Source organism: Capra hircus, chromosome 1, assembly GCF_001704415.2.
Source record: "Capra hircus breed San Clemente chromosome 1, ASM170441v1, whole genome shotgun sequence".
Classification (NCBI taxonomy): Eukaryota; Metazoa; Chordata; class Mammalia; order Artiodactyla; family Bovidae; genus Capra; species Capra hircus.
This window is the reverse complement of record NC_030808.1, coordinates 68,470,774-68,488,063: the sequence shown is the minus strand read 5'-3', so window position 1 is coordinate 68,488,063 and position 17,290 is coordinate 68,470,774. Positions and strand designations below refer to the sequence as shown.

General features: G+C 44.2%; 1 protein-coding gene across 5 annotated transcripts in view; it reads right to left on the bottom strand.

Moving 5' to 3' along the window:
- The window catches only part of LOC102173333 (kalirin), a 513,182-nt gene that overhangs the window by 233,655 nt on the left and 262,237 nt on the right, over positions 1 to 17,290 (bottom strand). For all 5 annotated transcript variants that reach the window (XM_018045796.1, XM_018045804.1, XM_018045808.1 and 2 more), the window contains exon 6: positions 5,024 to 5,146. In XM_018045796.1, coding sequence (XP_017901285.1) covers positions 5,024 to 5,146 — 123 coding nt within the window. The remainder of the gene's footprint in view (positions 1 to 5,023; positions 5,147 to 17,290) is intronic.

Sequence of the window (17,290 nt, the reverse complement as noted above, 5' to 3'; positions counted from 1 at the left end):
TTGTAACTTTCCCTCAAAACAAAGAGAGCGCCACAGGCTTTGTTGCAATTGGTCTGATTTGCACACCACCAACTGACAGTTAGTGCCTCTGGTGAGCAAATTAATAGCATTAAAGCAGCTATCAACATGCTGCTGCAGAAATGCTTCCTACTGCCCAGCTATACATGGTTATCACTAACATGAGTCCTCACAGTCATAATCATAGAAAATGAATATCATTTCATATTTTAAAACTCTAGACAGAAACCATTAGCAATTTATTTTTTCCCAAAGAACCAGATAATTAAAATTGTAAATAACACTGTTATGCTTGTATGTACTTCTATGAGTGTCTTTTTCATGAGTGACTGGAGCATAGATGGCTACATAATGGTTCTACTGCACATTACAACCCAAACTCTACTTCCATCTGCCTACACTCCCATCAGAGGAGGAGGCCACACTCAGGGCAAGGAGAATTTGTAAGAAAGGCTTTCACAACAGAAGACATATCAGGAAAAAGGAGGGCCCCAGAGAGCTCAGGAAATCTGGCTTTATGAGGCTCTGTAACAAGCCAGAGAATATTTATCTACTGGGTTTAGTAGGTAGGTTATTATTGGAGATGAAAAAAGTATAGGATTCCCCAGTTGAAATTGCAACAACAACAACAACAAAATTCTTGCTATAATAAAAAGGCAAAGGTCAAGCATTTTTAACCATTTTCTTTCAGAGTTGCTCACGGACCATTCTCAGTGGGGCATTACTCCCACACTCTCCACATGTTAATAACTGATACCCTTTACTAATACCAATTCATAGATAAAATCTAGGATATTTCTGATTTTTTCCATAATTTGCTGATATGCAATTATTTCTCAATAATGGTCATCTCAGCCGGAGTTGGGTCTTTAACTGGTATATAAAACTAGACATGAAAACAAAACCTAAAAAACACATAAATTATAACTAGATCATTTTCATTTACCAAATGATATACATAGGGCTTCCTTAAATTATAAAGAAGAATTGGTACTTCACAGAGTTAATTCATAGGTTTCCCTGGTGGCTTAGATGGTAATAAATCTGCCTGCAATGCAGGAGACCTGGTTTCAATCCCTGGATGGGCAAGATCCCCTGGAGGAGGGAATGGCAATCCACGCCAGTATTCTTGCCTGGAGAATCCCATGGACAGAGGAGCCTGATGGACTATAGTCCATAGGGTCACACAGAGTCAGGCACAACTGAAGCAAGTTAGCACAGCATAGCATTTAATTCACAGACCAATAATTACTATCAATTAATGAACAATAAGTCAATACTAATTATTAATTGAAAATGTACCTGACCTCTCCTCATTTAAATGGAGCCTCTTTTGTTATTCTCTATCATAGCAGCCCTATTCTTCCAACACAAGACTTATTGATTTATGATTATATATTTACTTATGAGATTGTATAATATCATCCATCTCCCCGCTGGAACCTCAGTTGGAAAGATCATCTCTCTTTTATTCACCACTATATGCTCAATGTCCAGCACAACATCCAATCCTTAATTATCTCTGGAATGAATGAAGAGAAGTCATGAGGTTCTTGGGATCTTGAACTGGGGAGGATGATCAATAGGCTTTAGGATTCCCTTGAATCCTGTGAAAATATTAATATCTTTAAAATGTTATCTACACATATTTCTCTGCAGAGAAGACTCACAATTTTCATTAGATTTCAAAGGGGCTTGTGACTGCACAGAAAGGTAAGGGATCACTGGCCTATTTCAGTAGTAAACCCTAAAGCTTATCGATCACCCTCCCCAATTTAAGATCCCAAGAACCTCATGACTTCTTTCTTGACTCATTCCACAAATAATTAAGGATTAGATTGGATGTTGGGCATATAGTGGCGAACAAAAGAGAGATGGTCTGTCCCACAGAGGTTCCAGCGGAGAGACAGATGACATGATAAGGATTCAGTAGCAAACAACTCACCTGTAGCCTGAAACAAAGCATGCTACATGCACCTTTAGGTGGACAAATGTGTGGCATATGTGTAGGTTCTGTTCCAAGAACCAAAATGTAAATGTCTCAGGGAATTTACAGAACAACCCACATTCCCACTTCTCCTGAGTAACTGATCATTCCTACAGTCACTGGGCTCCATCAGTAGCTGCTTAAATTCATCTGTTTCTTGGCAGCAACATCTACCACTCAGGCCAGAGAAAAGGAGGCTCTAACACCCTTCTTTCACCTGCTTGGGATGATGACATCCATTTGGGGGAAGTTCCTTTTAATAACAAACCTGTAAACCTCCCAGTTAACAAAGGCACTGGTCTCTGTCTATAATGCACTGGTTTGGGCAATTTGATCAAACAGCACTGGGGTTTCCCTTCCCCTGCCTGCAGCTGGAGAGGAAAGCCAGGATAATCAGGCTAAATGGGCCTCTGAGTGCTGCAGGCACTCATGGCAGTGGGAGACTTAGAGATGGGCCGGAACATATTAATTGGCTGTTGTATATTAAAATTCCTCTTCTTCTCTCCCAGTTCCAGAAGATGCTTCCTTTCAGTAAAATTCTTCCCTCATTTTAATTTTTTTTTTGTCCTGAAAATGGAAACATCAAAGGTAAATTTGTCAGAGGAAAGAGTTTTTGATGTGTCATTAACTCTCAGTTATCCATCTTAACGGAGAAGGGCAGTGGTGCAGATAATTCAAAGCCAAAGGCTCTTTCTATTTAACTTTGTAGTTCATTGTTTTGAGGGGCTTGGTAGCAGACTTACCTCTCTAATTATGTTTGTCTTTGCTTCTTATTAAAATGAGTTTGTCTGCCTTAGGGCCAGGCAGTTGGGTGACATGAAGATTCTGGTACAGAATTTGTAAAATTCACCCGGGGAAATCTACAAGGCACACAGATAATCAAAACTGACTAGATCTGAGTTCACATTCTTAATCACTTGTGATCAATTGCTTTGTTCCTCTGTGACTAAAGCAAACCTGAGATGAGACACAATTACAGAAGACTAGTTGGAAGGGAATGAGTCTTTACATTTAGATGAAGACAAGACTGCTGTGGCCAAAACTGACAACACAGTCAATACTGATGTTTTCCCTGCCTGGTCCCACAGCCTTCTATTCTGCAGCCCGAAGTACCTTCCCATGCAAATCCCATGCTGTTCATCTGTACCTGATACCCCACAGTGACTCCCTTTGCTAGCCATTAGGGTTATTCACAAGTACCCACTCTCTTCCCCAATATCTGGAGGTAAGACCATATATCTCCACACACAAAGTTAGATGTGGCCATGTGACTGGTGTTAGGTAGTAAAATGTGCCACTTCTAGGTGGAAGCTTTCAGAGCTAACATGTGCCTGGAGGCTTGCTTTGTCCAGGGAGGCACTGGCTGCATCTGAGACAGTGGCTGCTCCCTCAGCCTGGATCCCTGAGTGACTGTGATGAGCAGAACCCCCACCAGCCAGTGATGGGTACCTGGTAGGAACAAGAAATAAACCCCTATTGCTTTAAATAATTGAGACTGCAAGGTTCTTAGTCACTCAGCGTCTCTTGTTGTTTAGTTGCTAAGTCATGTCCAACTCTCTCACAACACCATGGACTGTAGCCTGCCAGGCTCCTCTGTCCAAGGGATTTCCCAGGCAAGAATACTGGAGTGGACCGCCATTTCCTTCTCAGGGGATCTTCCCCACCCAGGAATCAAACCCACATCTCCTGCATTGACAGGCAGACTGTTTACCACTGAGCCACCAGGGAAGCCCACACAGCAACTCAATCACAGCACATTTCAAACTGCGCCGTGACTGTCTGAGTTATCTCCCTTATCAGACACTGAAAACTTGAGGCCAGAGTTATTTCTTCTTCAATACGGTAAGTCCAGTGTATCACATAATTAAAATAACTCCTTAGAAAATGAAATTGTCTTCCTTCCTGGCCTCTGTGATCCTCTGGGTTTATGTTTTTCTAATACTTGCCCTCCTCCTATCATCACCAGTTGAAATGATAAGGTGTCTGTGGCATCAGATATATGGGGAATGGCAGAGATATTCTTTTGGATCAGCAGTACAAGTAGAAGAGCTGGCAGAGGGGAGAGAGAGAGATGTTGAGGCAGGCATTTCAAATACAAAGGGTTCAAAGAGGCAGACAAGATTTCAAAGTCTTGGGGTGACCACATGGAAAAATAAGTATCCCAAAGTGTTAGTTTTTCAAGGAATCATAGGTATTATCTAGACTAGACTCCTATATCATCAGCATCATTAATATCATAATACCAATACTTACTGATAATGGATTAAGTACTAGGCACATCTCCAGCCACCTTACAATTAATTCATTAAATCCTCCCAACCATCATATAAAGTAGCTATTATTATTCTGATTTTACAGATGAAGAAATTGAAGCACAGAGAAGTACATTTCCTATGACTACAGCCAGCAAGTATCCCTCTCTGTTTGAATTCAGCATCTACTTGAACTCTCCCCATCACGGGGGCTCTAACTTCCAATACAAGCCAACTCCTGAGCCACGTCCTGCCTCCTGCTCCAACTGTAGTCCCCTGGACAGTTCTGCTTCCTAGACCAATAGGAAACAATTCCACCTCTTCTCTGCAAGGCAGCCCTTCACAGGCTCCTCTTCTCTAGTCCAACAACCCAGTTTACTCACTGGTTTCCAATGTGCCACAGACTGAGGTCCCTCTCCATTAGCTCAGTGACTCACGTGCCTGTTGGTGGAGTCAGTGGAGTAGAAAGGGGCACTGTCCCTTCTAGTACAGCACAGGGCTGATAGCTTCTACAACCGCAGCACATTCCTTTTACCACATGAAGCAGGGTTCAGAGGCAGAAACGGGGCCATAATCTGCTGCACGAATAGCCGACTCACTGCATGCTCTGCACACGTCCCCATGCTAGTAAATGGAATGCTAAAAAGGGCTTCATGTTCAGAGCTTCTCCTTCCTACTCAGGTTGGAAGTCCATTTCCACCCTCTGTACCCCAACCCCTTTCCCCCTAATCATTCTCTTGCCCCAGGAAAACAGGCCTGCACTCACCATGGAGTTCATGGCAAAGTGATTGTGCTGTGTCTGAAGGTCTAGGGCATGCTGGTAGCTGACTCCGATCTCTGTATGGCTCTGGAGGAATAACTCCTTGTTGTGGCTTATCCAGTCAAACATCTGGAAGGGGAAAAGAAGACACAGATAATGGTTATGAGTTCAACAGCAAGAAACTGTAAGAGCTACTGGAACAAAACCAGCCCTTCTGCTGGTGCCCAGTGAGGACAAGACATTGTGCTCAGGGTTGGGGTGCCCCCAGCCTGGCTTCCCAGGAGAGCCCTCCTTAGAAGGAGGCCCCACCATCAGCCTCGATGCTTCCTTACAAATTCTAGAGGAAAAAGAGAAAATGAGTAAGAGGACCAGGGAGAGTTAGGAGAAAGCTGTTTACTATCAGCTTCTTCTTTTAAAAACTTTTAGAAACCTTTACTTCCCCTTTTAAAAACTTTTCAAAATCATCAAAAGACCCCCCCCCACCACATGCTTTAGGGACAGGACAGGTGGGAGGTTTCATGTATCCCCTACTGCACCAGCAGGAGAGACCCTTGTCGGAAGCCACAGAGCATCCTAATATATTCCCCTCCCATTTACACTGCCTGACCACACACAACGTTGAATTGACTCTGAATGGAATCAACTTTTCGTTTGATCCCAGAGCCTCACAATTTCAGGGTTTCTGCTATAAGCCATGAGGAATCAGAAGAGGAGGATTTTAAAGGTAGGGTAAATACTGCCTGGCACAGTGGGCACTGAGCCATTTTCCTCCCCCAGCTCTGTACCTGGTTTTCATTTAGGTTTCTACCTCCTTCCCAGGCGGCCCACTCACTTTTAGGGGAGCTGATCAGAACCTCAGTTCCAAGGAAAAGCCTGGTCACTCTAAGGGTTACCGCTTCTTAGGACACCAGATCTAAGCTAATCAGTGTATGACATTTCCTGACTGATGGGATTATCTTAGAAACATGTCCAACTCTTTGTGACCCCATGGACTGTAGCCCGCCAGGCTTCTCTGTCCAAGGAATACTCCAGGCAAGTATACTGTAGTGGGTTGCTGTTCCCTTCTCCAGGGGACCTTCCTGACCCAGGGATTGAACCTAGGTCTCGTGTATTACAGGCAGATTCTTTACTGTCTGGGCCACCAGTGAAACTGGTAAGAAACAGGAATGTTATTCAATTCAGTATAATAAAACACGAAGGGAAGTTTGCTGGAAGCTTCTGGGAAAACAGAACTGCAGTACTATAGATACAACTGCTCTTCCTCTGATACTGTCATTGTGACCCTGCACCTCAAATTGCTGAACTGTCACAATTCTGGTGGCAGCTTGAGGGAGAAGTCAATGGGCAGAGAAAGGGTGTAGCCAAAATAATGGAAAGAAAAAGGCAGAGTTCTGCTTGAGCCTTGCCTGATCACCACCTTCTCTCTGAACTTCCTTAGTACCTGAGCCAATAAATCCTCTTTATTACTCAAACTGGTTTAAGTTGGATTTTCTGTAATTTTCTGCCTTGAGTAGTCAACTGATACAGCCAGGAAAAATGTTAAACCTTTGGAGAAGAGGACTGCTACACCTGGAACTCACGCTCAGTAGCTTGGGATGAGCTAAAGACTGTGGTTCAGTTGCAGAGAAGAGCAGGAAAGAACTGAGCAGAGATGCAAGCTGAGATGCTGCAAAATTCACACCAGCTCTCCTCGAGGCAGAACTACAGCCTCATTCCATTTTCCTCCTTTAAACAGACAAAGGTGAAGGTGAAGTCGCTCAGTTGTGTCCGACTCTTTGCGACCCTGTGGACTGTAACCTACTAGGCTTCTCCATCCATGGGATTCTCCAGGCAAGAATACTGGAGTGGATTGCCATTTCCTTCTCCAGGGGATCTTCCCGACCCAGGTATTGAACCCGGGTCTCCCGCATTGGAGGCAGACGCTTTAACCTCTGAGCCACCAAGGAAGCCAAATTCAGACAAATGAATTTACTTTTTCAGTTTAACCAACATTTATCGGATACTCATTATATGCCCGGCACTGTTCAAGGCAAAAATGATTAATATGTGCTTCTTGAGTTTAAGTGGCTTAAAAGCCATTGTGAAAAACAAACATGGACTCAGATATAATGTTAGTATAACTTGGCATATGACAATTAAGATCACAATTTGAAAAGAAATCTATCAAGATAAAGGTCAAGATGGTGGATCAAGGTAGCACCCACTCTTGGTGGTGTGGAGACAGGAAAGAGCACAGAAGGCTTCCCAGGGTTGGTGACACCTGAGTTGACCTTGACTCAGGTAGGAATTAGCCAGGGAAGATGAATGAGATAGATGTAAGCTCCACACAAAGGGGAGATCAAAGGGGCAGAACTCTGGGGCAGCCCAGTGTTCTAAGGGCTCTGAAATCACCACTTTTGTGCTTCTGAACCTGATGTAAGGAGAATATGTGGCTGAGGAGGTAGATGGGACCGTGAACAGCTCTGGACACAGGCTTCAGGAAACCTGGTCTATATACTGTGGGCAGCAAGGCGTCAGCGGAGGATTGTGAGCTGAGCAGTGAAGCTCGATGTTAGCTTTGGAGCACTGTGGGATGGGAGGCTGGAGGGGAGAGATGGAGTGGTGAAAATGGTTGGGAGGCTGTTTCAGTAATCCTGGGGAGCAAGAGTGATAGCCTGGAAACCTGGGTGTGGGGAACGGCAGTGGAGCTTGAGAAGTGGGCAGAGTGAGAGCTACTAGGAAGGGACTGAGGACTCCCAACTGCTTAGGGAGTGGGGGTGAGGGAGAGAAGGGGAGAATAGTCAGGTATCTGGCATAGCACCCGGGTCCTTGTGAAAGAAGGTGCCATGGTACTACCTCAGGAGGAGGGTGAGAAGCTGGAGTAAGGGAGGAGAGATCGCGGTTCCATGTTAGATAACTGAGTTTTAGATGCTTAGGAGAACTTCAAGTGAAGGTGTCCTGTGGGTAGTTAGGAGTTTTGTCTGGAGGTCAGGAGAGAGACATCAAGGCTATGACAACCCACACATAAGCATAAACAAACCACCTTCCCAAGGCAAATGGGCATGCTTTGATTTAGAGAGGATTCTCCCTTCTGAATTACCCAGATCACTCTCTGCTACCTACACAGATAAAGGGCGAAAGTAGCATTCTTCACTTTTGACTGTCCATGGATGTCCCAGGCCAGGGGAGCCTGTGGAGGCTGGTTGGTATTGGTGATGTGCAACACCCTGGGTCTGCCATCCATAGCCAATCCCACACCAGTGGCACATGGTTGGTGTTTCTTAAAATTATTATTAAGGACAAGAGGGGAAGAAGACAAGCACCCCTGGAGACTAAAGGATTTCATTGTGTAATTTTTGTTCTTTAAAATTCTACCTCTCAACCTCATTTTAAAATAATTTCTATCTCTTTTTCTTGTTGATGAAAGAATCAATAAAATTAATGAAAATCTGAAATGCTTGAAGTCCTTAGAACTTGGGATAAACTCACTCCTTATATTTCCTTGGCTATCCTAGTGGCCTGGAAGTGACCTTCCTTGTATTTTCTGCTAAATGACTATTTAGATATGCTAATAAACAGAGAGTTATGTGCTAGCATCAGAATTATTAGATTGCTTGGCGCCAGGTCCCTGCTGGACTACAGAGCAAGGAGAGCTGAGCATGGGCCAATTAGGGAGGAAAAGCAGGGACAACAGCAAGTTAAATGGCAGGTGAGGACAGAAAGTGCTGGAGGAAGTGCACATCTCATTGAGCGGACTTATCACATGATGAGGTCTGGGCCCAAGCCATTTTGCCCCATCTGCCTTCCGTAGTGGAGAACATGAGCAGTCTCTGGGGCTGAACTTTCTGGGGATGGAGGCTAGATGCAGTGCTCCAAAGACGTGACACTCATCTCATGCAGCGAGAAAAACACCTGCTCTAGAGGCCAGATAGTCTACATGATAGCAGGAACCAGGGTTTTCCCAACGTGGCTGTTTTCTCGGGACAGTCTCAAGTCTTCTCTGGGCCTGAATCTGCTAATAATATATAACCCTCACCTTTTTGAACTTGGCTGCCTGAAAGGATCATCAGCATTTCTGCTGCATTCAGTGGAACCGGCAGCAGAGAATATGTGTGTGTGCATGTATACTCCCAGGTGGGTGTGCGGTCAAGCAGGATGAGGACAAGACTGGGTCTGGGCCTGGCTCTGTCACTAACTACCCGTGAGACTGTGGGCAAGTCTCTTCATTTCTGTGCTTCTCTTCATTTGCAAGGGATAAGTAGTACCCAGAATGGAAGTAAGCATCCTGGCTTACAATTGGCTCCACTGGGAAACTTATGCAAAGCATTTTTTTCCATTCAAAATAAAAATTAGTCTTATTGAATCTCCTGCATCAGAATACATATTCATTGTTACAAAGTACACTTCTAACTTTTGATTACAAAGAATGTGTGTGAGAAAACTGGCATTGTTTTTGACAGCCAGAGAAAGGCAGCTTCTTAGTCTTAGCCCTGATATCTGTCTGGAGCTTTAGAGCTCGAAATGTCCATTCGCACACATCATCTCACTGCCTCCATCAGGCCCAATTTATAGGTGGCAAACAGGTCAGAGAAGTGAAGCCCACCCAATGGGCTTTTATTCATTTCACCCAAGGCACATTCACTGAGTGTCTGCTGATCCAGGCTCGAGGGATACCGCCCTCCTCCTTGACTACAGGACCTCCTCTGCCCAGGCTCCCCAGAGCAGTTGCCCCTCAAAAGGCAGGCACTATGAGGCTCCAGCTGTGGTAGGACACTGTCCCTCTCAGGCCATTCACGGCCTAGTACCCAGCCCCCTCCTCTCTGCCTCACCCCTGCCCTCTCAGTGCCTGGAGACAGCTGATCCAAACAGCAACATTCTCTCAAGAAATACTTAGTGAATGAAAGTAATGCATGAGCAAGTTGGCCATGGGTTCTGGGGTTGCTGATCTCCAGACAAGCTGACCCTTTCTAAATTCCCTTCCAACTAGGACACTATGTTTGATCTGTTTGAACTGGCTTCTCTGGAAGACACTTCAACTAGACACTTGAACAAAACTCTAAAGAAAAAAAAATTAAAGGAAATATCTCCACAGTGGTTTCAAACATTCTGAACTGTTTATTGTTGTTGTTGTTACTGTTGTTTATTTTTTTGAGAAGCAGCAAATGGTAGGTTCCACAAAATGTAAAAAGACAACAAAATTCCTCCAGGAGGAAAGTTCATGTCTAAATAATGAAATTTTATCTCTTTGTTTGGAAACCAACATAGTTTCATCTCATTGAGAAGATGGATGCTACATGTAAGCTACTTGAGTTTTTTTCTTCATATTTTGCTAAGTAATTTTTTATGCTGGCTAAAACTCAGTGAAAATATAAAAATCTAGTTTTTAATATAGAATAAATGATAGAATCTATTTAAATGCAAACTAGGAAACTAAACAGAAACATTTTTATCCTTTTCTTTTAAATATGGGGATAGCTAAAAGATTATTATTGTTCTGTTCTGTTTTTAATAAAGCATAAGCTATTAAGAGAGCAAGGATATCAAATAATAATCCTGGACTTATTTCCTTCATTTGCCACATTTAGCAACAGCATCTGATTTAGAGTTTTAACTTTCAAACCAACTTACCACCTAGTGTTAGAATTTTATGCTATCTGTAATTTAAATTATATAGCTTTTAATTTGCTCATATTCTGGTTTGGGTGACTTGATTGAGAGGACAGAAGACAACTAAATGATTTTCTTTTCTAAGTATGCACATTCCAGCATTACCTGTTGTCCCCTGTATCCTGCTTGTATACTGCATTAACCCATCCGTGAATGCCTATGCCCTAAAGAATACTAACAGCCTCCTTGCCCGAGAAGCTTGCTACATCTGAAAACTTGCTGTGCAGTCAATTCCACAACAAAATGTTATGTGTGTTATAGTGTAAAGAAGAAGTTTCAATTCAGGAGACTTGGGTTCTACTATCGACCTGCTTTATAAACGTTGACAAGTCCGTTAATGGTCTGAACCTCAGTTTCCTTATCTGTGAAATGGGGATAACAATTTACACTATTTCAACCTTAGCGTAATAGTGAGATTAAAATAAGACAATGAATTTCATGCTTCGGTAATTGCTACATACCAGACAGATTTTTAAATCTATATAGTGAGCATATTCTATTGCACATATTTCCCTAATGTTTGTGTCAGAGCAGAGAACAGATGAAAGGTGTAGATTTAAAATTGCACAACCTTTACCCTACTGCAAAATCACTGTGGGCTCATGGAAATTACACCTGAAGCTCATACACAAACATCCACAGCCCACCCCTGCTGGAGACATGCTCCCAGAACCTCCACAGGGCACTAGACAGACCAAGGACACCTGTGCATCTCCCCACTGCCCCCACCCTGACACACACTCGGGGTGAGAAAGAGAGGGAGGGAGGGAGGGAGGGAGGGAGGGAGAGAACGAACGAAAGAAAGAGCCTTTGCTTACACAGGACTCAAAGCCCTGCATGTTCTCTCAGGGTCATGCCTGAGGGCACCGTCCCCTCCTGGCCTCCCTGCGTAGCCCAAACACTGGAACAGTGATCTAACCCTCTCCTGCCCTCCCCCTTCCCCATCCTCTCTGCCATATCCCAACCCTTCACTATTACAGACTCGATCACTTTGACTCTTAACAGTTTTTCACCCAGGAGAGACTCCTATTAAAATGCACCATTCCTGCAACCCCTCCTAGAATTGGTTTATCCCGGGCACAGAAACAGTTCATTAAGAAAGCAAGGCCCTTTGTGAGCATGACTCAAGGATGGGATCCTAAAATGGGGTGGCAGAGGAGCCCTAGACCAAGAGAGACAGGCCCTAAGGTGGCAGTGGGAGGGAACCAAGGGCAAATTTCCCCACTTTACAACTCTGCTTTCACACAACTCTGCCTGACCCCGGGTATATGTCTTCAGGCAAAGAGGGAAACACACAGACCCCATGTGTGTGTTCTGGCCTAGGACCCTTGTTGTTGTTATTCAACAGCCCAGTCTTGTCCAACTCTTTGAGACCCCATAGACTGCAACACACCAGGCCTCCCTGTCCCTCACCATCTCCTGGAGTTTGCCCAAGTTCATGTTCATTGCCGTCCAGCCATCTCATTCTCTGATGTCCTCTTGTCCTTCTGCCCTTGATCTATCCCAGCATCAGGGACTTTTCCAATGAGTTGTCTGTACACAAAACACTGGAGCTTCAGCTTCAGCATCAGTCCTTCCAGGGAATATTCAGGATTGATCTTCCTTAAGACTGACTGGTTTGATCTCCTTGCTGTCCAAGGGACTTTCAGGAGTCTTCTCCAGCACCACAGTTCGAAGGCATCAATTCTTTGGCATTTTGCCTTCTTTACAGACCAGCCCTCACAATCATATACGACCACTGGGAAGACCATAGCCTTGACTATACAGACCTTTGCTGGCAGAGTAACGTCTCTTTTCAACACACTGTCTAGGTTTGTCATCGCTTTCCTGCCAAGAAGCAATCTTCTGATTTCATGACTGCAGTCACCATCCACAATGATTTTTGAGCCCAAGAAGAGGAAATATGTCACTATTTCCACCTTTTCCCCTTCTATCTGCCATGAAGTAATGGGGCCAGATGCCATGATCTTACTTTTAATATTCAGTCTTAAGCCAGCTCTTTCACTCTCCTCCTTCACCCTTATTAAGAGGCTCTTTAGTTCCTCTACACTTTCTGCCATCACAGGGGTATCATCTGCTTATCTGAGGTTGTTGATGTTTCTCCCACCCATCTTGATTCTGGCTTGTAACTCCTCCTGCCTGCATTTCTCATGATGTGCTCAGCATATAGGTTAAACAGACAGGGTGACAGCACACAGCCCTGTCGTACTCCTTTCTCGATCTTGAACCAATCAGTTGTTCCATAAAGGGTTCTAACTGTTGCTTCTTGACTCACATACAGGTTTCTCAGGGGACAGGTAAGATGGTCTGGTATGCTTTCCACAGTTTGTCATGATCCACACAGTCAAAGGCTTTAAATATAGTAGATGAAACAGAGATAGATGTTTTTCTGAAATTCCCTTGCTTTCTCTATAATCCAGCCAAGTGTTGGCAATTTGATCTCTAGTTCCTCTTCCTTTTCTAAACCCAGCTTAGACATCTGGAAGTTCTTGGTTTGCATAATGCTGAAGCCTAGCATGCAAGATTTTAAGCATGACCTTTCTAGCATGGGAGATGAGTGCAATTGTCTGATGGTTAGCACATTCTTTTGGCCACCTCATGCGAAGAGTTGACTCATTGGAAAAGACTTTGATGCTGGGAGGGATTGGGGGCAGGAGGAGAAGGGGACGACAGAGGATGAGATGGCTGGATGGCATCACCAACTCGATGGATGCGAGTCTGAGTGAACTCCGGGAGTTGGTGATGGACAGGGAGGCCTGGCATGCTGCGATTCATGGGGTCACAAAGAGTCGGACACGACTGAGCGACTGAACTGAGCTGAACTGAACTGACCCTTCTTGGGAATTGGGATGAGGATTGACCTTTCTCTTGTGGCCACTGCTGGGTCTTCCAGACTTTCTGACATAATGAATGCAAAATCTTGATGGCATCTACCTTGAGGGACCCTTAAGACCCTTCAATCTTTGTTTTCAATTATCTGCTCATCTAGGATTGAGCTTTCCTGCTTTTACAAAGCAGGATAGAGAAAGAAAAGGTAAAGGACCCCAAGATGTGGACCTAGTTTGTAGCTCCCCAAAATTCCTTACTGAAGGGAGTTTGATACCTCACCTCTTCTGTATCCTGCAGGCCTGCAGACCATAACGAGCTCAGGGTTCTGGGAGACAGTCTTTCATTGATGTCTATAGACAGGGAGGTAGTTGGGACTTGTGCCTGACAGACAGTTAATAAATACCTACTGAAGGAGAGAAGGTGTTCTGGGCCCTGTCTGTTCTTCTTTAGGCTTTTGGAATGACAGCAAGCATAGTTGTATATATGGTACAAGAAAGAAGTCATTTTTATCTATCACCATAAATCCAGCTCTTCTCAGAGGATGGCTCAGCCTGGTTACCTGGGAGACCCCAGCACTGTAGCCTCAGGAATCAGTCAGGGCACCAAACAATATCACAGGCCAGGCTGTATCTCTGACCTGCAGACATGCTACTGATGCTCTAGCATAGTTCTCACCCACTCTGACCCTCAATTCCCTAATTCCCAGATCTCAGATCTAACATCCTAACATGCTACTCACGTCTAGAACTGTCCAGTTTCTCTATAAAGCAGACAAATGTCCCTGTTTGCTCCCATTGTGAGCAGGGAGTTAATAAAACCCTTTCCCCTTGCGTATGCTAATCTGACCTTCAGTTAACACCCTAGTTCTGTTTCCCTGGAAACAGATAAAGACAGTATGTGCCAACATGTTACTAAATCATGTTGCCTATGGTTAAAAAAAAAAAAAAAAAAAAAACAACCACTCCTGACCGGTAAACTGAATCTGGATTGGAAAGACTATCAATGAACTATAAATAACTGGTGGGGATAATGTCCCTTGATCGTCCCTGAAGGGGGTGACTCTTGTAACTGGTGTGTCCACTGCCAGAACCCTGGAAGCTGTGCCAATAGAGTTGCTATAAGAGATACTGGCTCGTGTGAGACATGTGTTGTCGAGCCGTGAGAGCTTCTGCGGCTGCCCACCATGGACCTTGTCTCCTTGCGCCTGAGCTGGCCTGCTGCAAGGACTGTACTGCGAGGAAACCACAGCTCCCACCTTATATTGTCCTGAGTGGATCAGTACCAAAGGTGGCCCATAGCAGTCTTTGAGTCTGAATGCTCAGTGGCATCTAAGAAGACTCCTTAGTATGTGTGGTATCCATATTGCACAGCCAAATCCTGTGTACATAGTCTCTCTTTGTTTTCCCTTTCCCCATGCTCCTTTCTCACTTTCAACTTCTCTCAATAACAGCAGTAATAATGGTAATAACAACAATAATAGCAACTAATATTTGCTAAATGCTCATCCTGGTGGCTCAGTCAGTAAAGAACTGGCTTGCAATGTGGGAGACCTGGGTTCGATCCCTGGGTTGGGAAGATCCCCTGGAGGAGGGCAGGGCAACCCACCCCAGTATTCTTGCCTGGAGAATGTCCCATGGACAGAGGAGCCTGGTGGGCTAGATTCCATGGGGTCACAAAGAGTTGGACATGACTAAGTTACTAAGCACAGCACAGCACCTTGCGCCAGGCACAGTTCTAAGCATTATTAACATATTACTCATTTACTCCTCTTAATAACATCCTAATTATCTCTCCAATATTGACCCCAAACATCATCTCCATTCTACAAATTGAGAAACTAAGGTACAGAGAGGCTAATTAACTTGCCCAAAGTCACAAAGCTTATAAGTGGCAGAGCCAAGATTCAGACTCAGGAGGCCTAATTCCAGTGTTGATATTCTTAACCCTGTTGCTCTACCTTCCAAAATGCTCAAAGCTTCATTTCTGTCTACCCTTCTCTTTTTCACCAAACTTCCAGAAGTACATTTGGCCCCTTGGCTGCTTTTGTTTTTCCTCCATCCTCTTCCTCTTTAACCTCTTGTAATATTTTCTACCTTTACTGCTTTCCTAAGTCTGCACTCACCATGAAAACTGACTGCCTCTTTCTTTCTGAGGTCTTGACCCTTCCCTTGATCTTGCATCAGAATCCAGTGCCATCATTTCTGCCGTCCTTTCGACGGGCTCTGACCCTCTACCATAGGCAGGCCATCCGGCTGCAGACACGATCAGCTTTCTCCTCCTGCTTTCACAAGTCTCTGCCCAACACTGATTTCTCCCAGGAGAATCAGGGCTTCACAGACTCAGGCTCTCTTGACACACCACATCTAGTCTCAGCATGACAAAAACAATAGAACACTCTAATTTCAAAAGCCCACCAATTCTTCAGTTCTACACTGATTTATCTAAACTTGCCTCCTAATTCTCTGCTGCCCCTTTATGGCTGTCCTTCATGTCCTTCACACCCTCACTGGAACCATCTCAAACCTTAGCCCTCTGTCTTTCATTCATCAGCTTTGTCCATTTGAAAATCCATTCAGGCTCACATTTTCAACAACCCAAATATTATTTCCTGTTTCATATGCCACATCCTGTGCCAAGTACGTTCACAGGCTTTCATGTTTAGTCCTTATGCTGCTGCTGCTGCTGCTAAGTCGCGTCAGTCGTGTCTGACTCTGTGCGACCCCACAGATGGCAGCCCACCAGGCTCCCCTGTCCCTGGGATTCTCCAGGCAAGAACACTGGAGTGGGTTGCCATTTCCTTCTCCAATGCAGGAAAGTGAAAAGTGAAAGTGAAGTCGCTCAGTTGTGTCATAATAATGCAAAAATGAGGTTTTGTTAATTTCGTTTTCGACATAGTGAAAACTCAGTACAAAGAGCTGAAGTAAATTGCCCAAGATTACACAGTTTGTAAGTGATGGAGATAAATCCAGAATCTAGTGTCCATCTGAACCTAATTTCCTCTCTTCCAGGGTGCTCTCTAACCTCAACTTCCCTGATAACTGACAAGAAGAAATATGTGGCTCTGCACAATGAGCTTTACACACATTATCTCAAGCCTCAAAACAGCCCTATAAGTTAGATATCACCATCATCACCTTTCTCTAGAAGAAACTGTTTGAGAGATCAAATAATTTGGCCAAGGTTGCACAGTCGGGGTGCATATTAAAGCAAAGTCTATATGACTTCAAATTCCATGCTTTTAAACTACTATCCAATTGTCTCCCAAATGCACACATTTTTGGATTATTCCTAGTCACCTGGTGCCCATGAATTCAGTATGAATACCCCCTTGCTGTAGCATCAGCATCTCAAACTACTCCGCTTGCTCTGTGAAAACTCTTACCTTCTCTTGACCCCCCATATCTTCACCCTGCCCCCCTGAAGTCGATTCATTGTCTTTCTTCAAATCATTCTGAAATGTACCCTGCACTTTCCACTGCTATGGATACTCACTGCTCAGCCCCTCCTGCCAAGATTACTGTAATTACTCCCTTACTGGTTTCCCTGACTCTGTTTTCTTCTTTATACCAAGCAATCTGCTCCACCAGGCTCACTGCTCTGATACACCACTTTTACCCTGTCATTCCCTCAGTCCAAAAAAAAAAAAAAAAAAAAAAAATCCCCTACAGAATTATTGTTGCTATCTATTACCTATAATTCAAAATCTAATCTCCTTATTCTGGCATGCAAGGTACCTCCCCGCCCCCATGCCCAGTTGGTCCATATCTGCCCTTCTCCCTATTCTTTCACTCCACTGTA